Genomic DNA, 24,738 nt, shown 5'->3' on the forward strand with positions numbered 1-24,738 from the left:
CGAATAAGTGTAGATTTTGAAGTAGATAATACAATTTTTTCTAAACTTTTTAACAGAATAGAAGTCTCCCACCACTAACTATCAGAAACAGTGAACACAAGTTGCTAAATAAATGCCATCTGGAAACAGAGAGGCATAATTAATTATTTCTTTATTATGCTGTCTCCTTGAGGTCCGTATTCCCTCTAAGCGCCTCTTCAGTGCAAAATAAACGCCTCTCAAAAAGAAATGACAGTCCGGAAAGGTTACATGAAGCAAGTGTTGGTTACCAAAAAAAGTTTAAAGTCGAAAACAATTATTATTTATTTATTTATTTTTTTAACTTAGCCCTTGCACTCTCAAGAGCATTGATTCTGTTTTTAACAGGGGCCATAATCAGGGATGGAGACCGTAAAGAGATGCCAGTTTGACTTGTGGGATTGTCCCCATGTGTTGTACCATTCCCTGATTATGGCTCCTGTTGGAACTGAGTCTTCTCCAAATATACCATGCACAACGTAAACATCGTGATGAATCGAAACCTTAGTTAAGGCTTTTAACTTTGACTTGAACATTTGAGTGAAAAAATATGTGGGCCCTTGGGAACTCGTTTGACTTCATTTTCATTGACAAATTTTCGATGACCGTTAAGATGAAACCTACTCGTTCAGACCATACCATTGTGGCGTCTTTGTAACCAGCCGATAAGAATCTTTCTTTTTCTGCACATCACATTGAGAGTAGTTTTTAATCAATCACAAATAAAACCTGTTTTCCGTGCACTACTTTTTTGTCACTATATTATAAAGAATTGGTTCAAGCTTTTAGCTGTGCGCACATCGAGTTATGGATGCACTTGGGAAGTTTGCCAATATTGCCAACGAAGGTTCTCTACCAATACAAGGTGTCAATTATAGTGATTTGTTTAAAAAAGAAAACGTAATGTTGTTTACGTGACTGTAAAGCGCCTTGAACATAGGATAAGAGCGCTATAGAAATGAAGTTAATATTAAGTTATTATTATTAAAACAAAAATGCAATTGCGTACAACAGGTTACCTTCGGTAGGTCAACTGCATCACCAAACAGTTTGTCACTTGTAAGACACAGGAAGAAATGAAACTATTTTCAATTTAATTCGCACATTCTAGGATCCAAAAGAATTCATTAGTTTATACCCAAAGATGAACCATCAAGGGACAACCCTTTAAGGAGATATCAACAAGGGAGGGGCGTCACTTACGACAGTGCTCACACAAGTTCAACTGTGTTTATAAATAGCCCTTATCCGCGTTCACGTCAGAATACACTGAGAATAGCTGATAGGCCATTTACGAGTTGCTGTAAACCTCATTGTTAATGCGAGGCTGAGTGCAAAGTTTTTCAAAACTGACTTGTTTAATTTTGCAGTTGGCTGTTAACACACGTTGTTTATTTCATGCTTAATTGTCATTGTGCCAGTTAATTGCTTGCATAATGAATTTTTAAATAGCAGAAAGACCCTCGCAATTATTTGCGCAACTTGAGCAGTTACGAAAAGAATCTTGAGCAGGAATTGCACCGATGACCTCTGCGATGGTGGTGCAGTACTCTAGCAACTTACTTATCAAACCAACTAGGAGCTGGTCATATTGTGTGTTCGTAATATACCCGTGTAGAATGAATAAATAATTATGAATATTTTAAACATATATTTGAACTGCGAGTGAAAGCGGATTTAAAAGAAGAAAGACCCCCGCCGCAGTTATTAACTCAACTTACTGAGCAGTTCCCTAAATTTTTTTCAGGCTTGCTAAGTTGCGTAAATAACTGCGAGGGTCTTTCTACTTTCTGCTATTTCATCTTTCAACTGCAGTTCAAATATTTTCATATATTCATATTAATCAGTACTGAATTTTGTTTCTCCATATTGAAATTTTCAATTTTCTGTCAGTTAATTTATCCCCTACGCAAGCGCCAGCCGGGAGGCCGACTCGCTGGGTAAAATTTCGTGTTTTTAATATTTCTAACGGAAACTTTAAAAAGAAAACGTCACTTTCAGTACAATTGTTTAAGGGATCTTCGATTTAGTCAAGCATAATATATACGCCTTCCACATATCTCCCTTTTTCCCTCTCCTATTTTCTTCCTGATAGAAAATCAGTCAAGGGAGAAAAAAAAATGGTATAAGTGCTTACCTTAGTGTCTTCCCTTTAAAGTCACCTAGACGAGAAAGTGGTTGGTATGACGAAATGTGAAGAAAAACTTCATCCCGAGTGGGTGTTCCCTATAGACCGCCAGTCCTCGAAAAGAAATAAACAAAATGGGAACAAACACCCCTTCCCACAACCTCGCACCACACGGCAAAAAAAGTAGCCAGGGTTAAAGAATATAATTTTAATTTAAAACAGCAAGATAAAAAGGAGATTCATCGGTCATCGCGTCTGCAGGGCGGTGATTTTTGTAGGCCAAGTAAGTATTAATAGGACAGCGATCTGGGTTTCTTCTTGTTTTCGTACATTTGAGGTTTTTTCTCCCTCAAATTTCGAGGGTTTTCACCAGTGCGCGTTTTCGTTTGTCTTTCCTGACTGAACTCGACAAAGCGGTTTCCCTCTGAATCAGTCTTCAACTGCAAATCACCCCACCAAAGATCTCTCTGTTCTTTATCAGGTCTATCCCGAACTGGTAAATACAGTTGTTCAACCATAGAGCGTTAAGCAGAGCTCTAGGAGAGTCAATTCCTACGACTCCGCAGCTATAAACGTTGCGATATCTTCATCTGAGAGCGGATCGATCCGCTGCATTAGGTCGGTTTCCTTTGCCGATAGATTTTAACTGCTTTTGTTTCTTCTTTAAAATATCTTGTACTTCGTGGAATTCCTTGTCGTTAAGAACTGAGAATCCATAGTTATTTTTTCGAAGATAGTGGTCGATACTTTGTAGAAAAGCTCTGACAGACGAGGGTTCATACTCGTCGCCGTTGTTTTGTTTCGAACAGCAAGCCCAAACTTTTTGATGATTGCTTGTAGTTCCGCGGGCGTAATATTCTCTATTTCTCTTTTCTCGTCACAAGTTTCGAGAAATTCTCTGAAAATCTTTAGATCATAGAGAGTTTTCTTCTTAGTATTCTCGTTCTCTTGTTGTTCGGAAAATGCATTTACATCGTCAACAAATCTTGCAGCCGCCATTATTTTATTCTCGGCTGAGTTGCTCGAAGCATGGTTAGCGCTAACCATTGGTTAAGAGGTATTAAAACCTATAGGTTGTCATGGTATTTAACCCAAGTTAGCGCTAACCATGCTTCGAGCAACTGGGCCCTGAACAGCAAACTGAGTTCATTCAACAGAAAAGGGGGTAGTTTTGACGTCATTGCCGATATGTCACTCGCAAGAGTGACATACGGAAAATACGTCACTGGGGTCGCGGATGTAGTGGTTTATGGATTCTACGAGTGTTTTAGTTTTCAGTAAAACACTCCTGTCCATATAATAAACTGACTTAAATAATAGAAAGAGGACATAGTATCTTCTGAAGCCTGTATTTTATTTTATTTCGTAATTAAATAAGACATTTTTTAGGCGCTCTTCAGACTAAAATTGAATAAGGATGTGATCTGACTTTGCAATTGATTCTGGGCTGCGGCTGCTGAAATTTGAGAAACATACCGCAAGTTGTCGCTTGAAATGACATTTTTTGTGCTCTGCGACGTCCATTTTCAACCAAACTACCTAAAATGCTGTTTGTGATTCAACCTTTTTTCTATAAACTGCATGGAGTTCGTTTTAGGGCATGCGCAGAAAGCAGAAAACTTCCCCTCACCCTCGTCTTTTTATATCCCTTTCGGGCTCATTTTACTCTTTCTTCTATTTAATTTGTGTTTTGGTTTTACGGAGTTCATGTTTTAGCAAGTGGTTATTTAAACACATTGACTCTGAAAACCCCCCAGATAAAGTTTGTAAGTGCATGGGTATTTTTACCACATAGAGATATTTGGTTGTTAGGCCGAATTTTGCAAAAGAAATCAATAAATAATAATAATAATAATAATAATAATAATAATAATAATAATTAATTAATAAAGTCTAGTAAAAAGACTTGGTTTTTGGGTCATAACTCGATTTGATTTTACTCATGTAAGCGTCTTTTCCAAGACTTTTTCCTCCTTCACTAGCTACTGACGTCACAGCGGTACAACTGGCTTATTCCCAAGGTGCGCATATATCCTCGCTTAGTAGTTAAGAGAGTTAAGAGTGTTTGTTATCCTTTTTTCTCTGTTTGTGTTTTGTTTGTTTGTCTTAACGCAAAATTCACCCCACAAGTGAGCTTAATATGTAAAACATACTGACTTCATGCTCACGGAAGTTACAATTTCAGTTTCAATGTTATTGATGTAAGCAAATTAATAGCTGTTTCTAAATATGAATACTGTGATTTTCCTTTTTCCTTCATTTTTGCTCACACTACATATACAAAACCACCTGATTAAATTTGATTTTGGTTATGATGAAGGTATCCAGTAGTACAATATTAAAGTCTCAAAGACTTTAATTATCAGTTGTTTCATTTTATAGTTGAACGGCTGACTTTTCAGCTACTTTATTTTGTATTCGGCTTTAATATGTGCTTTGTCAAACTGCAAAACGGACCGTATTTTTGCGTTGGTCCGTCGTATGAACACCCGCAGTTCAAACGAAAGTCTGAAGCGAATGATGCTCCCACGCGAGAATCCACGCATCCTTGGGTCATTTGCGTCAATAGCCAGGAATTTCAAGAGAAAAAAACTATTTGTGTTTCAGCTTTGAGTACTTCAGTTTCAAGATACGCGTCACCACTAATTTTTGTCTCTCTTCTATTTTTAGTCACGTTTTTTTTTTAAATAATTTCAAGGTGGAAGCTTTGTAAATAAATAAAATTATATCTGATAAGTAAAGTCCGCCTAGTATTTGTCAACCCCTTTATTCGAGTAACGACACAGTTAAGCTGCCGCTCACTATTCCTCATTCTATAGCATTGCGATTAATATGCAAGACTGGGATACTTTGTTTCTCGAGTTTTTGGTGCTTCGTTTTCGAGGTATGGATAGGAGTTTCGTTTTTCCACTTTTAATGACATTATTTGCCGGCATTGGGTATTCCTTTTTTGAATTTAACGCGTTTTGTGTTTCGAGTCCTCAATGTTTAGATGCCCACAATAATAAAAGTCCTCTTTTTCGCCACCACTGTTAACATTCCAACGACTGCGCAAGGCGACGCGACGCCGCGGTAAGTTTTAATATTTTAAACCTTCGTTTTCTTGTAGCCCTTTATCTATACCATTTGGATATTTAACTATAATTTCCATTCTATCGTTCCGTCAAATAACAACGCAGTTGTATCAAAATCTTGCATATTTTTTCTCTGCAGAGGGCTGTTTGGTCCTCATTTCTCGAAATTGTTAGTTAGCTTCCTTAAATTGTTCTATAATTGTAATTATATTTTTAATTGGTGCCTGTAATAAAGGCTTTTTAAGTACTCACGATAGATAACGACTTCTTCACAATTTGCCAGGTAATTACGCTTCACTCACGCTGTTTCAGTTCTGTAAAGTTGATCTAACAACGAATTCTACACTCTACACTCAAAAGTTCATCGCTCTGACGATAACATCACAACTCGAAGGCATGTTCTTCTCACGTGGCCTCTTTCCGCCACTCACTCGTAATTATGCTAATTTATGCTCATAGTTTAATTTCTAACACACTCCCCACCCTGACTTACACGAGTCAATTAAAAATATAACTGCTCAAGATCGTTACAAAATTAACACAAGGGAAGAGCTCATCGTTTTTAGCTCGTTATCCTTAATTAATGTTCAGCAACATGTTCTTGTTCAGCGTTTGCTACAAAAGTTATAGGAAAATCAGTGTTCCCGTTCTGACGTTCAGGCTCTCGCAATCCAACCTCTACAGGATGCAACTTCTTCAAGGGTCTTGTCACCTCCATGACTTGATCACCACCACGCGTTCTCACCACAGCTCCTCTATGAAATCCATCTCTTCCTGTGATGAGGGATTAAACAACTCCCATGTTCCAAAATTATACTGGGCGTCTTGTCCTTGTGAATGCAAAAGACGTTCCCGATTTGGACAGTTGGCTGTCTGTTCTTCGATTGGCAATTATGATGAACACGTAGCTCAGTTAAGTACTCCTTTTGCCAACGTCTCCAAAACTGCGAAAGAACAGTTGTCAGATATTTCGCCCGATTTGACAATTCACTTCCTGTCAGTGGCGTTTCCAACGGAAGTGGTGAATTTCTTCTAATCTCAGCCACTCGATTTTCGACAAACTGCTTATACTTCTTGTTGGTATTTGTGATCCACCACAACGAAATCAAAGAATCTGTCCAGTTAAACACATGGTCAATTCTCACAGCTTCTAAAGCCTGACTCACATTCCGTTTAACAATCTGGACGCAGCTAGGCTCGACAACAACTCTAGACGAGGGATAGTTGGCTTAGCCAATGGAACGACTCTGGTCTTCGAAGATATTAACTGGCATTCCACCTTTCGATTCATATTCCACTCTCATGTAGACTGCACCTCCATAAGCCCTTTCTGCTGCATCAGCAAAACAGTGAAGTTGGACTGACTTGACCTTGTCCCCATTCAAACCTTCAGCATAACATTTCTTGAAGCTTGTTTAGTTTAGCGACAAAACAAAAAAAAAGTTGCTGTCTTAGGTCTAAAACATTAAAATATCAGTACACAGTGCTTCTCGACGGCGTGTTCTCCCGAAACCAAACATGGTGTCAGGAGTGGGATACGAGCCTACGCCTCCGTTCAGAGACCCATATCTTGCACTCCTCGAGTACAGTACTAACGAAAGGTCACGTGAACACAGGTGACCTCTCTAACCCTTTCATTTTCTGTAATTTATTGCTATCAAGCAGATGTTAGAGTTACTTCATGTTGTGTAAAATGCTAACGAAAGTTTTTCTTGAGAAAGGAATTTAGGCCCAGGCCTTAATTTACCTGTGTGCCATTCAATCTAATCTGACTTAAGTTCAACAACCCGAATAAACCAATGAACGTTTCATTTTCGAGTCTCAGCTGCTTCGTTTTCAAGCTTTTGGTGTTCCTTTTCAAATTTCTGGTGCTTTTAGTTTCGATTGTTAGCTGATGTCAAAAAACTTTGTTTTTGCTGCTACTGTTGTGGGTCTTGCTCATTCCCGATTGTGACTATTTGTGTAGTGTGAAAGCATCGAGGTAAGTACAAATATTTTTGACGAGGTTCTTGTGTTGTATGTTTTGTATATATCACCTTAGCGTTGGCTTTTGCGTATGCAGAGAGTAAAAAAAAATGCTTTTCTAACTTTTTGTCGACTGACGGACGGCTCCGAAATCGAGAACTGAAGAGAAGATCTGGAATACGAGAAATCCTTCCGTAACGAAACTCTGTTGGCGATAAAATACACTGACTTAAATAATAGAAAGAGGACATAGTACCTTTTGTAGCGTGTATTTTATTTTATTTTTTAATTAAAATAAGACATTTCAGGCGCTCTTCAGACTAAAATTGAATAAGGATGTGACCTGACTTTGCAATTAATTCTGGGCTGCGGCTGCTGAAATTTGAGAAACATACCGCAAAGTGTCGCTTGAAATTACAGTTTTTGTGTTTTGCGACGTAAATTTTTAACCAAACTACCAAAAATGTTGCTTGTGGTTCGACCTTTTTTCTATAAACTGCATGAAGTTCGTTTTAAGGCATGCGCAGAAAGCAGAAAACTTCCCCACACCCTCGTCTTTTTATATCCCTTTTTCATATCACTCTTTTTTCTTTTTAATTTGTGTTCTGGTTTAACGGAGTTTGAGCAAAGTGGATATACAGTCGACTCCCGATAACTCAAACCTTCAAGGGAAGTTGAAAACAGTTCGAGTTATTGAGAGTTCGAGTTATCGAGGGTAAAATTATATAGAAAATGGCCTGAAGGGAAGGGAAAATTGGTTCGAGGTAGCGGGAGGTCCGAGTTAGCGAGGGTTCGAGTTATCGGGAGTCGACTGTAACATATTGACTCTGAAAACCCCCAAGATAAAGTATGTAAGTGGGTATTTTTACCACATAGAGATATTTGGTTGTTAGGCCGAATTTTGCAAAAGAAATCAATAAATAATAATAACAATAATAATAATAATAATAATAATAATTATTATTATTATTATTATTATTATTATTATTATTATTATTATTATTATAAATAAAGTCGAGTAAAAAGACTTGGTTTTCGGGTCATAACTCGATTTGATTTTACTCATGTAAGCGTCTTTTCCAAGACTTTTTCCTCCTTTACTATAGCTAGCCACTGACGTCAGAGCGGTACAACTGGCTTATTCCCAAGGTGCGCATATTTCCTCGCTTAGTAGTTAAGAGAGTTAAGAATGTTTGTTATCCTTTTTTCGCTGTTTGTGTTTTGTTTGTTTGTCTTAACGTGAAATTCACCCCACAAGTGAGCTTAATATGTAAAAAATACTGACTTCATGCTCACGGAGGTCACAATTTCAGTTTCAATGTTATTCATGTAAACATATTAATAGCTGTTTCTAAATATGAATACTGTGAATTTCCTTTTTCCTTCATTTTTGCTCACGCTACATATACAAAACCACCTGATTAAAGTTGATTATGATTATGATAAAGTTATCGAGTAGTACGGTAAGGGACTGTGCAAAAATTATCTGGAGGGAGGATTCTAAAATTAGCAAAGTAGGCCTTAAAATAAAGTTAAACCCCCCCTGAATTAAAGTTAAAATAACTTCTTGTCCACCCCCGTCTAGAGCGGAGATTACTTTCAACCCCCCCTCCCCAACCTCCGATCCTCCCTACATTCCTCTTTACCTTTACACTACTTCTGGTATGTCTGCATCATCAATAACTAAAACTTGGAAGCTGCGCTCCACATAATCGTCGCCTGATGAACAACCCTTCATACTCGGCATATTGGTGATTTGTTAGAGAATTAAGATAAAGCAATGGACAAGTATAATGCTACCTACAGTATTGGATCTAAGTCAAAGTTATCAGGTTGAAGAAAGAAAAAGGAAAACAGGTAGAAATCCGAACATCGAAAGAAAACAGCACCAGAACATAGAAAGCGAATGGCTTGTATAATCTTCCAATCGCTGGGAGGAAGTCCCGTTGACTGGGAATACAACCCAGGGATATTTGGCATCCCGCAAATTGACAATATTGACCAAGAGACAATAGGGCCATTTATACGGGAGAAAATAAAACGCGAGCTGATCGTATAAACGGCACAAAAAAAGCGTTCGTGTCTTATTTTAGACGCGACTGAAATAAGACGCGTCTAACTCTGGAACAGGAGCTTGAGCTGTTCTTGTCTTGGTCGCGTCTTAAATAAGACGTGAACTTCCTCGTATAAATGGTACACGCGTCTTAAATAAGAAATGAACTTCCTCGTATAAATCGTACACGCGTCTTAAATAAGACGTGAATACAAATGCGCTTGCGTAAGAGCGGGTGACGCGTCACGACACGCGTCACTAACCACTCTCAGCTCTGCAAAATGGCTTCGCAGTGTTCAAAAACACCAACAACACCGGCAGCAAAAAGAAATACGTGGACTACCACGGAAGAGAACGAGTTTCTGCTTATTTGCAAAGAGAGGGCAATTGCCGAGGAGCTGGACAATTTTGTTACAGGCGCCGGTGTAGGTTACTTCTTTTGTTGTCACTTTTGTTCACATTCAACGTTTATCCTTTCGCAGTTGGTACAGATAAAAAGTTGTTGCAAATCGTTGCTAATTAGCATGGTTGATAATGGTAACGTTGCATGTAAACGAGGCTGTATCAAAAATAAGACGCGGGTCGTTTATACGTGATTGTCGCGTCCTATGCAGGACGCGATCGTATAAACGGTACAGTTCGCGTCTTATTTAATTTAAGACGCGTCTTATTTTCTCCCGTAAATGCTTCGTTGGGGAAGCGGAAGTACTTGTTCAAAACCAACTCGGGATTTAACTCAAGTTCTTGAATATATGTTTAATATTGTTGAGATAAACTGTTCATTCTTAGTACAAGATTTTGAAGCTTTTAATACTAATATTTCTTAAAAGATTCCAAAAATGGATTTTGATTAGCTTACATGTAATATACATTATCTTGAGTCCAAGGATTGAGATCAGACCTCTCAGTTTAACTTCTAACCCCCTTACAAATTTTTAAGAAATTACATCTTAAACCCCCCCTACCCTGCGCTTTGGTTTAAGTTCAGCCCCCCCCCCCCCCCCCCATTAATCTTAGAACCCCCCTCCAGATAATTATTGCACAGTCCCTAATATTAAATTCTCAGAGACTTTAGTTATCAGCTGTTTCATAGTTGAACGGCTGACTTTTCAGCTACTTTATTTTGTATTCGGCTTTAATATGTGCTTTGCCAAACTGCAAAACGGACTGTATTTTTGCGTTGGTCCGTCGTATGAACACCCGCAGTCTTCAAACGAAAGTCTCAGGCGAGTGATGCTCCCACGCGAGAATCCACGCATCCTTGGGTCATTCGCGTCAATAGCCAGGAATTTCAAGAGAAAAAAACTATTTGTGTTTCAGCTTGGAGTACTTCGGTCTCAAGATACGCGTCACCACTGATTTTTGTCTCTCTTCTATTTTTAGTCATTTTTTCAATTTAATTTCAAGGTGGAAGCCTTGTAAATAAATAAAATTATACCTGGTAAGTAAAGTCCGCCTAGTATTTGTCAACCCTATATTCGAGTTACGACACACAGTTAAGCTGCCGCCCACTATTCCTTATTCTATAGGACGGCGATTAATATGCAAGACAAGGATGCTTTGTTTCTCGAGTCTTCGGTGCTTCGTTTTCGAGGTATCGATAGGTGTTTCGTTTTTCCACTTTTAATGACATCATTTGCCAGCATTCGGTATTCTTTTTTTGAGTTCAACGCGTTTTGTGTTTCGAGTTCTCAATTTTTAGTGCCCACAATAATAATAGCCCTCTTTATATCGCCATCACTGTTAACATTCCGACGACTGTGCAAGGCGACGCTTTATCACAGAAAGTGGTGTCGTGGAAAGTTTCAATATTTTAAACCTTCGTTTTCTTGTATGCCCTTTATTTATACCACTTGAATATTTAACTATAATTTCCATTCTATCGTTGAAACTGAATACTGGCAACTGGAGGGATACGTAATTTCTTTCATTCTTTTTGCACTGAATTTCAGTCTATATGATTTTGAAAATTTCACCCAAGGAATGGCAGATTCTTTCGGTTCTTGCTCAATTGCGTGTGTTTTTCTTTGTAGGGAAAATCCCTTTTTTCACTTATTATTTTCGACCTTTTGTTTAAATCCCACAAGAAACAAAGCACGGAAACTTGCTTGGATGCTGAACAGTGCTGTCTGGCTAAATTAGTATAATATTTTAATAATTAATTTTCACTTCATGTTTAATTTGTTGTACTGAAGTGTACTTGAAGTAGGTGAGAACACCACAGATGCAGTATTTGTTTAGATGATAAAAAACGGCCGTCGGTAAAACCAGGAACATGGAAAATTCCCGAACATCCCGGAACACACACAAAATAATTAAGATACAAAAATAATAATAATAATAATAATAATAATAATAATAATAATAATAATAATAATAATAATAATAATAATAATAATAATAAATTAAACAAAAATATAAATGACTCAAATTTCTGCAAGGCTGATCGGACTGCGTAGAAAACTTAACACGACAGCGACATGATAGCGACCAAACCGAGAATCAACAGAATGCGGCAGCCTCTATCATGTCGCTGTCGTGTTAAGTTTTCTACGCAGTCCGATCAGCCTGGTTAGATCTTTCACAGATCCTGCGTATACGTACTTAAAGCATTTTTGTTGTGCGGTTCCTTGTAGATTGTTTGCTTTTATAAAGCTGTTCTCTACGCTTATAACTATTTTTCATATGAACAAAGTTTCCTGTTAGGCCTGTTTTTTAAAATAAAATCCATTGAAAATAGCATTGAAGGGCAGAGAAGTTTTCGTGGCCTTCGTTCGAGAAACGGGTCCAAGCTCCCGAACGACCAACAAAGGAGTACAAATACGGAACGTGAGGCCCTAGGCGAAGACGCGGAGAGCCCAGGAGGGTTTGGTAAAAAGACTGCGCGAACGACTTTCAGTTCTACTCCGAACATCAAAAAATTGATTTTTTGGTCAGCCGCGCCGGAACTGATCCATTTCTGGTGTAGCGGACGATAAGCACGTGCTGCAAATGGCGGGAAAGTACTTGCGTCTTCATTCAGTGTGGTCAGTTACAACAACCCATTTATCGTAGGTGCTTCATATATCCCCTATTATAATAAGGGATACATGAAGGACATACCATTTAAGTACATACCCCATTTATACTAACGTCCCATCCACTCCGTACTTCTTCATATATGATTTTTTTCGGATACAATGTGATTTCATTTTGTATAAATATGCACACTTTTTTTTCCATTTCTCCTTTCTTTTTATTAATTATTATTATTATTATTATTATTATTATTATTATTATTTTTTTTTTTTTTGTATCCTAATTTTATTTTTTCGCGTTCCAGGATGTTCCGAAATGTTCCAGAATGTTCCGGAATGTTCCATATTCCTGGTTTTATCGACGGCCATAAAAAATAGCCAAAAAAAACCTTCAAACGTGGTAACGTAATTTATCCAAAACATCATGATAAATTTAAATGAAAGAAAGTTCATTATAGGCGCAAAAGTTACCATCCTTTTATCTTGTTCTGAAAAGAAGGCAATTTAGGGAAGAGAGATGGATTAGAAAGCTAAATTTGTTGAAGATCCGAAATTCAAACTCGAGTACCCTAAATAGTTCAAGGATCTTGTAGCATAGTCACCTGAAGAAACATTCTCGAACCCATTAAATTGCGTAAGCTGTTTTTCAGTTCTTAACCCCTTTCTCTTTGTATCGTTTTGCAATTGTCACTTACATTGAAATTTTAGGGATTCATGAAATAAAGATTTTTACATAACTGAAATTTCCGCCTGCTATCAATTTACAGTTCTCTTATTTGGCGGTGGACTCACTGCCTCGAGAACTACGCGTCTAAATTCAAAACCAAATGGCACCCCAGATTTGAAAATTAGCCTTTCATTCGAAATCGGACCACAAAGCTCGAAAGCAAAGGAAACTAGTGTGTGTCGCTAAGTGTGTCGCTGGCTTATTCAACAACCTGAATAACCAATAAAAGTTTCCTTTTCGCGTCTCAGCTGCTTCTTTTTCGAGATTTTAATGTTCGTTTTCAAATTTTAAGTGCTTTTGTTTTCAATCGTTAGCTGATATCAAAAAAGTGTGTTTGCCCCGCTACTGTGTGGATTCTGGTCATTCCCAATTGTGACGATTTGTGAAGTGTGAGAAGCATCGAGGTAAGTAATATTGAACGGCTTTTTATGCTGACCTCGTAACATGCGTTAACATTTTACAATTAATAAGTTCTTCCTTCCTTTTGCTTTTTCATTTTTTTTTTCTTTTTTTGCCTACTATCTAGAACCTAAATTAGCCAGGGAGCTAACAAGATAACCAAATGGTTCATTTAGCTCCCTTGCTTTGCACATTATTCAAACTAATAATTAATTTAATTCTATATATCACGACTAAAAGATTGTAAGAATCAACATGTACATTGAAAAAAAGCACAAATAAAGATTATTATAGATTATTATTATTATTATTATCATTATTATTACTATTATTATTATTATTATTATTATTATTATTATTATTATTATTATTATTTTGTACATATCACCCTAGCATTAACCCTAGCGTATGCAAAGAGCAAAGAAAAAAGTTTACCTCTTGTTGTATGACATGCAAATTTTACATGCACTGCCAAATCAAAAAGTGAAGAATGACATGGAATGCAAAAAAATCCTTCTGTAACGAAATTCGAATGGCGTTAGAATTTAATTTTAACAATAGAATTTAATTTTAACAATAGAAAGAGGTTGTAGGTTGTAGTTTTGTTGTTGTAATTTAGTTCGGTAAAAAAGACTATAAAAGAGCACATTTTAGCTGCAAACAATATTTGACAGATCATTTTTTACAGAAATTAGAAAATCCCTTTTTTTAAATGAACAAAAATTACTTTTCTTTCTGTAACTTTTATGTTTTTAGCCCATATTAGTGTTCCTTTATTGGTTCCGATTACTTTTCGTTCAATTTCGGCGCCTTCCTGAAGTTTTGGGGAAATTCACAAATCCTAGATGCGGATCCAACACTGCCGCCATTTGACAATCTTGATGTCATTACAACGTCGTATGAAGTCATCACCTCTCGTTGCGGACCTCAAAGGAAACATATTTATACGTTTTATGTCTCCTTCCAGTCTCATCGTCATACATTTTTATACTTGTTAAGTTGTGGAGAGGAGGCGAATCCGCCCCCGCCCCAAAAGACAAAAAAAGCCCGGTTGAGACAGGGTTAAAGAAATAATTTGGCCTGAAAGAATGAAAGTTAAATGTTTTCAACAGTTCACTGGTAATATTTTGCTCTGTCCTATTTTTCATATTTTAAAATTATTTTGCTTTTGACCAAGGTTGGTCATCGCATTCGAATTCCTTAGGAAAACAATTTGCTAAATAGCCGAATATCGTGGGCACTGGTGTGGAACATCCTTCTTTTAATGCACGTTTCTGTCAATAAATGTCGGCTTTTCTCCTCCGAATTCAGAAACTTGATATGATCGTTTAAAAGTTGTGACTAACGTACTGCACTAGATCCCCCCTCACAGAGCTCTATAAAACTGATTAATCCATCAAATGATTTCATCAGAAACGAAATATGTTAAACGAGTTGAAGTGTGCCACCGAGGGGAATGTATAAGATCAGTTACTTTTCGTTTTCCTGTCACTGTAGACTTGCAGCTCCATATTTAAGAATTGGTTCATGCTTAGCGTGCGTATATCGAGTTATGGATGCACGCGGGAAGTTTGGAGAGCACGAGAGAAGCGTAAGAGTTGCTCGAGGCGTAGCCGAGAGCAACTCTAGCTTCTTGAGTGCTCTCCAAACTTCCCAAGTGCATCCATAACTCGATATATGCACAGTTAAAAGCATGAACCAATTCTTTTATAACATAGTGAAAATAAAGTTATTGATTCCTGGAAAACAAGTTTTGTTTCCTATTAATTACAATGTTCTCTGTACAAAAAAATAAAAAGATGAAAATGGTTTCTCATATCGGTTTAATCTTAACGTTTCATTAAGCTTCAAGCTCTTATAAATATACATTTTTTATGGTGTTGTCTCTCTGTAAAAGTTTTTTAATAACACAGCGCGCGCATCCTTCCCCATCTGACTTGCACACGTCATCGGATGGACGCACGGCCGTGCGTATGTTGAGAAATGTACCATGATGACGCCAATAGGAATTAGGTTAGGATGCACGCGCGCTATGTTATAATCTCTTGTGGTCTACTTCCCAGCAACACTGATTTTCTCTGTTTGTGTTTTGAGCCTTATTCTCTGCTGGTTTCCTTTGTACGTTTATTTGCGTGCATTTCTAGATAGTTTCAGTCTTGTATGAATATTATTCATCTTTGCGTGAGATGGTTCCTGGTACGTTTGCATTTGATATGTGAAACACCACTTTTTACTCCTGATGAAAAGTGAGGCATTGTGAATCCAATTTACTGGAAACTGGTGTGAGGAATCTTTCCACAAATACTAATGGTTTGCTATCTACGGAACAATGGATATAAATAATCATGGATCATACCAAATTTTGAATCAAAAGGGGACAAATGACTCATTATTTTGGTAATCATACGCTTGGCAGTCTGTAAATTTCGGATCTTGATTCAGAAGATTGCATAAAATGTTTAACAAGTCAGCTGACAGTCTGCTCACTGAAGTCCAATTATTTTCTACCCTAGCCTGATCTGTTCGAGTCCTACCCTTTTAGCTTCACCCATCTGCATATAAACACAACTGTCCATTCAGTTCGTTTCGCTCGTAGCCTGGCTAGTTTCAAATTAGTTCCTTAAAGACTTAACTCTCTCAAACATAGCAATATATTGGACTTATACAGAAATGTTTTCAGTCACGACCTCAACTATAGGATAACAAATAAAGTATCCACTTCTGTGCTCTCTAATTCAAAAAGTTTAGAAGAGTTCAAAATAAATTTAAGAAGATGGATGAGCTAAGCCTGCCTTTCATCAGTCTGAAGTTTACACAATCTGCTCCAACGCATCGCATGGAAAGAATCTTCGACTTTTTTTGCGCTTAAAAAAAAAGCTTCGGATCTTAAGAAGTTCAGATTAATTTGAATAGAAGAAATCGTTGTAAATTCCCAAAATGAAAGCTTTTTTTTAATACCTATAGCTTCAAAATCCCCAGAAATGTTTATGTGACAAGATGATAGCGTAAATTTTGAACCGTTCGGTTGTACTTGTCCTATATTTTGCATCAACCGATTGAATTAGCTACACAAGCATATACCTTGTGTTGTTTCAGGTACAAATCGAAACCCTTTCGTTAACACCTATAGCTTTAAAATCATATAGAAATGTTCATCTTACAAGATGGAAGTGCAAATTTTGTACCATTTAGTTGTACTTATCCCATTTTCTACATCAACCGATTCAACTTCATTGGCCGCCATGTTTTGAGGGCGAGCACTGTTGAGCGCGTTCGACCCAGTCTCGCTCCGCATCAAAGTCAAGTGGTCAGGCGCCCCTTTATTTCTGTGCCCTGATAAAACTAACGTCGTTACTACCCACTTTTAGAAAGCATGATTACTGTTCAATGCTGATTTGCCAGTTTAAGAAAAAACCTCAAGACTACTTTTGTTTTCTTTCTAAGGGGTTTTTATTAAGACCGCCATGGACAACACAGACAAAATTATGTGGATCTTACTCGTGTTAATGTTTCTTCTTAAAACAAGTCGAGCTCTACAAGCTACTGAGTTGTGCCACGAATGTTTGATTCTCTTCAGCAACACAGCTGCCTTCGAGCCGGTGGTCAAATTAGTCTACAGTGGCGTATACGCTCTGTTGTGTTAGGCGTATTACCTTCCTAACGTTCACACAAGTGCAATAAACTGCGGTAGAAAACTTCTGGACATTCTTCGCGGCCTTGGCTTAAGAGCCTATGAAGGTAGAAAAACCAGTGAACTGGCAGAATTATATCAACTACAAAGCAAATATAAAGAAGCAAAAGGGATTAATAAGAAAGCACTGAGCATCATGAAAAAAACAGGCAACAGAGAAGGGGAAGCTAGATGTTATAAAAACCTAGGAAATGTGTATCTTTCCTTCGGTGAATATGCAAAGGCTGAAGAACATCTAAACAACGCACTTGCAAAACAAAGACAACTTGGCAACAAAAAAGGAGAGGCCGTGTGTTATGGAAACCTGGGAAGAGTCGCTCAATCTCTTGGTGAATATGGAAAAGCTGAAGAATACCAAAGGAAAGCACTTGCAATAGAAAAAGAAATTGGTGACAGAGAAGGGGAAGCTACATGTTATGGAAACCTGGGAACTGTGTATCGTTCCCTCGGTGAATATGCAAAGGCTGAAGAACATCTAAGCAACGCATTTGCAATACAAAGACAACTTGGCAACAAAAAAGGGGAGGCCGTGTGTTATGGAAACCTGGGAAGAGTCTCTCAATCCCTTGGTGAATATGGAAAAGCTGAAGAATACCAAAGGAAAGCACTTGCAATAGAAAAAGAAATTGGTGACAGAGAAGGGGAAGCTACATGTTATAGAAACCTGGGAACTGTGTATCATTCCCTCGGTGAATATGCAAAGGCTGAAGAATATCTAAACAACGCACTTGCAATACAAAGAGAACTTGGCAAAAAAAAGGGAGAGGCCGCGTGTTATGGAAACCTGGGAAGTGTCTCTGAATCTCTTGGTGAATATGGAAAAGCTGAAGAATACCAAAGGAAAGCACTTGCAATAAGAAAAGAAATTGGCGACAGAGAAGGGGAAGCTGCATGTTATGGAAACCTGGGAACTGTGAATCTTTATCTCGGTGAATATGCAGAGGCTGAAGAACATCTAAACAACGCACTTGCAATACAAAGACAACTTGGCAACAAAAAAGGAGAGGCCGCATGTTATGGAAACCTGGGAAGTGTCTCTGAATCTGTTAGTGAATATGGAAAAGCTAAAGAATACCAAAGGAAAGCACTTGCAATAACAAAAGAAATTGGCGACAGAGAAGGGAAAGCTGCATCTTATGGGAACCTGGGAACTGTGCATCTTTACCTCGGTGAATATGCAAAGGCTGAAGAATATCTTAACAATGCACTTGCAATACAAAGAGAACTTGGCAAAAAAAAAGGGAGAGGCCGCGTGTTATGGAAACCTGGGAAGTGTCTCTGAATCTCTTGGTGAATATGGAAAAGCTGAAGAATACCAAAGGAAAGCACTTGCAATAAGAAAAGAAATTGGTGACAGAGATGGGGAAGCTGCATCTTATGGGAACCTGGGAACTGTGTATCTTTACCTCGGTGAATATGCAAAGGCTGAGGAATATCTGAACAACGCACTTGCAATACAAAGAGAACTTGGCAACAAAAAAGGGGAGGCCGCGTGTTATGGAAACCTGGGATGTGTCTCTGAATCTGTTGGTGAATATGGAAAAGCTGAAGAATACCAAAGGAAAGCATTTGCAATAAGAAAAGAAATTGGTGACAGAGATGGGGAAGCTGCTTGTTATGGAAACTTGGGAACTGTGTATCATTCCCGTGGTCAATATGCTAAGGCTGAGGAATATCTGAACAACGCACTTGATATACGAAGACAACTTGGCAACAAAAAAGGAGAGGCCGCGTGTTATGGAAACCTGGGAATTGTCGCTGAGTCTCTTGGTGAATATGGAAAAGCTGAAGAATACCAAAGGAAAGCACTTGCAATAAGAAAACAAATTGGCGACAGGGAAGGGGAAGCTACATGTTATGGAAACCTGGGAACTGTGTATCATTCCCGTGGTCAATATGCAAAGGCTGAAGAATATCTGAAGAACGCACTTGATATATATAGACAACTTGGCAACAAAAAAGAAGAGGCCACGTGTTATGGAAACCTTGGAAGTGTCTCTGAATCTCTTGGTGAATATGGAAAATCTGAAGAATACGAAAGGAAAGCACTTGCAATAAGAAGAGAAATTGGCGACAGAGAAGGAGAAGCCAGAAGTTATGGAAACCTAGGAACTTTGTTTCGTTCACTTGGTAAACATCCTGAGGCTAAACAGTATCATGAGAAGGCAGTTGACATTAGCAGAGAGATCAGTGACATAAGTGCAGAGGCTACGTGGTACCTTCAACTTGCATACGACGTCATTTCAGAAGGAAATGTAGGTTTACAAGATCAAATATTTTCGAATCTCTATGCAAGCGTTAACAAGTGCGAGAAAATGCGAAGTTTTCTCGGACGCAATGATCAGTTTAAGATATCGCTTATAGAACATCGCAGTGATTCGTATCATTTACTCAGCGCACTGCTTTGCGCTAGTGGAACTGAAAAAGATGCTATCTGTGTGCTAGAACTTGCACGAGCCAGAGCTCTGGCTGACTTAATCTCAGTTCAGCATTCTGCTCGACAACAAGTATCAGTTAATACGCCATCCTGGGCTGATATTGAAAGGATCCTGAAGAAAGAAAGTAACTGTAGTTGTCTATATATTTCATATCTTGGTCCACTCATGTATTTGGAGGTCCTTAAAGGAAACAAACAAATACATTTTCGTCAAATAGACGTCAACGAATGTTTTGTTAACAAGGTATTGGAAAGGAATGCTGATCAGGTTTTTAGTGAGGAAAGCTTTAAAAGGCTTAATGTTCTTTCTCAAGAGCAGTGCGAAGATCGATCACTGTCGTTTTTGAAAGCCAGCGACTCAACACCTGAACCAGCCGAGGAAGAAAGCTTAACAGTTTACCGACCAGTAGAGGAGGAAGAAGAGGAAAACCTGGAACTCCTTCCCACCCTAGCCGAGCGTTACAAAATGATCATCGCTCCTGTGGCTGACTTTCTTGACCAACGTGAACTTGTGATTGTTCCTGATCGCGTCTTGTACAAAGTTCCATTTGCAGCTTTAATGGATGAAAGTGGAAATTATTTATCAGAGGCTTACAGGATCCGCATTGTTCCATCTTTGACGACTCTCGGGCTCATTCAGGACAGTCCAGCAGATTATCACAGTCAGACCGGAGCAATGATAGTGGGCGATCCAGACGTTAGGGACGTGTATTACAAAGGATGCTTTGGGGAACTTTCCCGTTTGCCATCTGCCAAACAGGAAGCGGAGATGATCGGAAAACTGATCGGAGCTGAGCCTTTGTTAGGGAAGGAAGCAACTAAGGAAGCGGTTCTTCAGAACATACACTCTGTAAGTCTGATTCATTTTGCTGCTCATGGTGATGCCGAAAGAGGTGAAATTGCTCTTGCTCCTGAAAGGTCAATTAAGCCGGGGACTGCGACCGAGAAAGACTACCTGTTGACAATGGCTGATATCTCACGAGTTCAACTGCGTGCAAAACTTGTAGTACTCAGCTGCTGCCACAGCGCACGAGGACAAGTTAAAGCGGAGGGAGTTGTTGGAATCGCTCGAGCTTTCCTAGGATCCGGTGCACGCTCAGTGTTGGTGGCCCTGTGGGCCATACCAGACGAAGCAACAAAGAAACTGATGAGTCGTTTCTATGAGCACCTTGTTCGTGGGGAAAGTGCCAGTGAGTCTCTTCACCAGGCCATGAAGTGGATGAGAAGTAACGGCTATTCTGATGTGTGCGAATGGGCACCATTCATGCTGATTGGAGATAACGTGACGTTTGATTTCGGAAAGTAAAGGTTAGTTTCACTATTGAATTATATTATTACGGGTGCTGAATAAATTATTCACTTTGTTCCAACAATTATTTATTACTTATTGTCACTTATTCCAACAACAAAACTGATAAAAAAAAATCGTATAGTAGATATTCCTAATGATCCTTTTTTAGAGTTGTGATAAAACCATTTTTTTCTTTATAATGCGTTAGGGTGGACCAGGAAAAAGTCCAGTTGTCGACTTCCCTGGGGGTGGGGGGGAGTGAAATTATGTCCAATAAAGCAGATTATAATACTGACCTTAAAATTTTATTTTTGTTTATCATTTGCAGGTGTCTCATCTTGGTTGAGGAATGCCTTACAAATTGAACTTTTCTTGGAATGAGGGCGTCAGTACATTTAAAGAGTAAGCCAAAGGACTTTGAACCTTCAATTACTTGGACTGAGCATATATTACTTGGACTACTTGGATCAGACTCTTATTACTCAGCATCATTTTAAGTTCGCATGCTTTTTGTCGTCTCTTTGGAAAGAGATCTTCATCAAAAGCTATTCACCAAGTAGCTTTAGCTTGGCCAGCATGAAATAGATAACGGTTGGTCTCTTAGCTCTTTAGATTCAAGAGCAGACGTTTTTCGATTACGTGATGAGTTTATGTAGTATTTAGAGTTATCAAAATTTGCACAATGAAAGTTATTGTTTTTGTATTTTACAAAGTATGAACAAGGTAGAGACAGTACGTTTTCAAACTTTCACAAGTTAATGTGTTTGTTAATCATCAATTATGCGAAAACAAAACGAGATTATATACTAGTCCGTTATAGTTTTGTTGCTCCTTTTTTCAATTCCCGATAGTTCGCCGTCAGTTGACTTTGTACTTTTACTTAAAATTTCGATCACGATTGCGTTTGTAAATATCGTGTATTACAGTCTTCATTTTACAAAGAGGATAAATTAGTGTAGATTTTCAGTGTCACTTAGCACTTTCAAATACAAGAACAAAACTGTTTTGTATATATATGTCAAGTTTGATTTGACGCTTTGATACTCCTTTGGAATTCCAACGTTGGTGCAGTGATGTTTAGATTAGAGTTGCCGTAGACTGATATATTCAGTTCGTCGTTAGCACTTCTTGTACGTTCTGTTTTCAATTCATTACTAAGATTTTTTGTAAATATCGAATATTGCAGTTTTTATTTCATAAAGGAGACCGAATAAGTGTAGATTTTGCAGTAGATGATTCAATTTTTTCTAAACTTTTTAACAGAATAGAAGTCTCCCACCACTAACTATCAGAAACAGTGAACACAAAAAACAGTTTGTATACATGTCGAGTTGTTAAATAAATGCCATCTGGAAACAGAGAGACATCATTTATTATTTCTTTATTATGCTGTCTCCTTGAGGTCCATGCGTATTCCCTCTGAGCGCCTCCGTCTTTAGTGCAAAATTAACGTCTCTCAGAAAGAAATGACAGTCCGGAAAGGTTACAAGAAGCAAGAGTTGGCCACGAAAAATAGTTTATAGTCGAAAACAATTATTTATTTATTTTTATTTTTTTTAACTTAGCCCTTTTACTTTCAAGAGCACTGATTCTGTTTTTAACAGGATCAGTCATTTTGACTTGTGGGCTTGTCCCCATGTGTTGTACCATTCCCTGATTATGGCTCTTGTTGGAACTGAGTCTTCTCCAACTATACCATGCACAACGTAAACATCGTGATGAATCGAAACCCAAGATAAGGCTTTAAACTTTGACTTGAACATTTGAGTAAAACATTCTGTGGGCTTGGAAACTCGTTTGTCTCCATTTTTGTTTTCTTTGACTAATTCAAGGAAGCAAATTGTCGATGACCATTTCAAATGAAACCTTTTTTTTTTTTTTCAGACCATACCATATTGTGGCGTTTTCGTAACCAGCCAATAAGAACCTTTCTTTTTCTGTACATCACATTGAGAAAAGTTTGTAATTAATCACAAAATAAAACCTGTTTTCCGCGCACTACTTTGTTATCACTATGTTATTAAAGAATTGGTTCATGCTTTTAGCTGTGCGTACATCGAGTTATGAATGCACTTGGGAAGTTTGCCAATATTGCTACCAAAGGTTGTATACCAATACAAAGTGTCAATTAAAGTGATTTTTTTTTTTAATTAAAACGAAAAAAGGAATTGCGTACAACAGCTTACCTTGTGAGGGTCAACTGCATCGCTAAACAGCCATAGATCTAAAAAGGAAAGAATAATTTATCGGCCGCCATTTATGAAAAAGGTTTATAGCTTTTAATGGTGGATCGTGAACCGCTCCTACTGTGGCTGGCTCGGTTTATCAAAAAAAAAAATTTCAATTCCGTTCTCTATTCGTCTACTGTTCGCAGCCTAGTTTTCTATCGATAAATGGCAGATTTCGGGCAAATTTAGCCTGCACAACAGGTGTTTTTTAGCCGAATGCTAAGCGCGAGGCGAGAAGGGAAAGAACTCTCTCGCCTAGCACTTCGCGTTCGGCTAAATAAACCTTTGTTATGCAGGCAAGGACAAATTAGTCCACGGTGACTCTTCATCTTGTGAAGTTTCATCGCTTTATGTTTCAAATTTATTGAAAAGCAAATACTGTAACCGCAAAGCCGGTACCACATGTAATTACAACTATAACTAGAGTAGTTTTCCAAGCCCTGGTAATATTTTCGGTAATTTCAAGAAATAGTGACGCCTCTGAATCTCATTGCTGCTCAATCCCAGGCTTTTCGCACTCTGACTAAGTCTGGTGAATTATGTTCAATCTTGCGCATGCTCTCTTTGTACCCTCCCGTGGCAGCTGAAAGAGTGAAGTCAAACTGCAACAGTACAGCGCTGACGAAATTTTGGCGGTACGTAACCATGGGGTGGTTTTATTTTTCCAAGAATGCCAAGCAACCGAAAATATGCACCTATACTATTCCAAGAGAAATAAAGTGACAGGAAGTCGCCATGTCCTTTTAGAAGTGTACCACTTTACACTGCATAAAACTGACATCATACATGCGAACTGTCAGTCAACTTCGATGCTTACTTTCCTTATCGAATTTCCTACATTAATGGAACGACAAATTTCATTTTGTCACTCATTTGTAGAGTCGGCAAAATTATTGGTTTCAACGTTAAGAATTCGTGAAAATCAATAATTTATAATTCACTTCAAAGCTGAAACATTAACATTATTTTAAAAACAGTTGGATATAGTTTAAATTACATGTGCTTCCGCTTTGCGGTCACAATATTTACTTTTCGCACAGCAATTATGACTGCATCGATAATTTAGCTGAAAAAGGGAAAGAACTTGTTTATAGAAACCAAAAAAAAAAACAGTTTTCTTTGTCATCCACTGAACACACATGCAATTCAATACGTCCAGATGCAAAACTCAAGATGGACTCTGCCCTCCATTTCTTCGCCTTAGTTTTCAGTTGTTCAATTCTAACATCTCAAACGATTAACTGGGATGCAAGATCTCTGTCTTCTCCCATTATAACTCGAAGCCATCGCCGGTTGAAAGGTTCCACCTTCAAGTCTTTTCATGCTGGCAGCCTGGTGTCATGTGGTTTACAATGCCAAAGACACCCTCGTTGCATTTCTTCGAATTTTCGTAAAATTGTCAGTTTGGACGAAACTGAAAAAGGGGGAGTTTGTGAGTTGAACGAGTGGGGAGTAGCGTCACCCATTGAAGGAAATGAAGACCTGGAATATGAGGAAGAATCAGTTTACATTCAGTTTTATGAGACGAATGTGAGTAAAGACAAATCGTTGTATTTGTTTCTCGAAAAAGGAATAATTAATATTTTAATTTAGAAATGTATACACTTGTTCTGTGCTCGGTGGAATAGTTCTACGTATCAGTAAATCTATCAATTCTTTCTGTTTTTTTTTTTTTTTTTTTTTGAAGAAAAAAGTTCTAAGACGTAGCCT

The 24,738-nt window shown here is 38.0% G+C and overlaps 1 protein-coding gene and 1 pseudogene across 5 annotated transcripts in view; both read left to right on the top strand.

Annotated features, from left to right (window-relative positions):
* The window catches only part of LOC146473455 (retinoschisin-like), an 80,236-nt gene that overhangs the window by 45,575 nt on the left and 9,923 nt on the right, over nucleotides 1–24,738 (top strand). For 2 of the 4 annotated variants that reach the window (XM_085118156.1, XM_085118160.1), the window contains exon 1: nucleotides 23,973–24,558. The exons of the other annotated variants lie outside the window; for them this stretch is intronic. In XM_085118156.1, coding sequence (XP_084974282.1) covers nucleotides 24,202–24,558 — 357 coding nt within the window. In that variant the 5' untranslated portion in view covers nucleotides 23,973–24,201. Of the gene's footprint in view, nucleotides 1–23,972; nucleotides 24,559–24,738 lie in introns of those variants that run through there. 4 annotated transcript variants of the gene reach the window in all.
* LOC146473459 (uncharacterized) lies at nucleotides 16,871–22,162 on the top strand (annotated as a pseudogene). Its single transcript, XR_014866364.1, has 2 exons — nucleotides 16,871–20,817; nucleotides 21,129–22,162. The product of XR_014866364.1 is annotated as an uncharacterized LOC146473459 (transcript).

Source organism: Pavona decussata, unplaced genomic scaffold (assembly GCF_977016875.1).
Source record: "Pavona decussata unplaced genomic scaffold, jaPavDecu1.1 SCAFFOLD_93, whole genome shotgun sequence".
In the NCBI taxonomy this organism is placed as follows: Eukaryota; Metazoa; Cnidaria; class Anthozoa; order Scleractinia; family Agariciidae; genus Pavona; species Pavona decussata.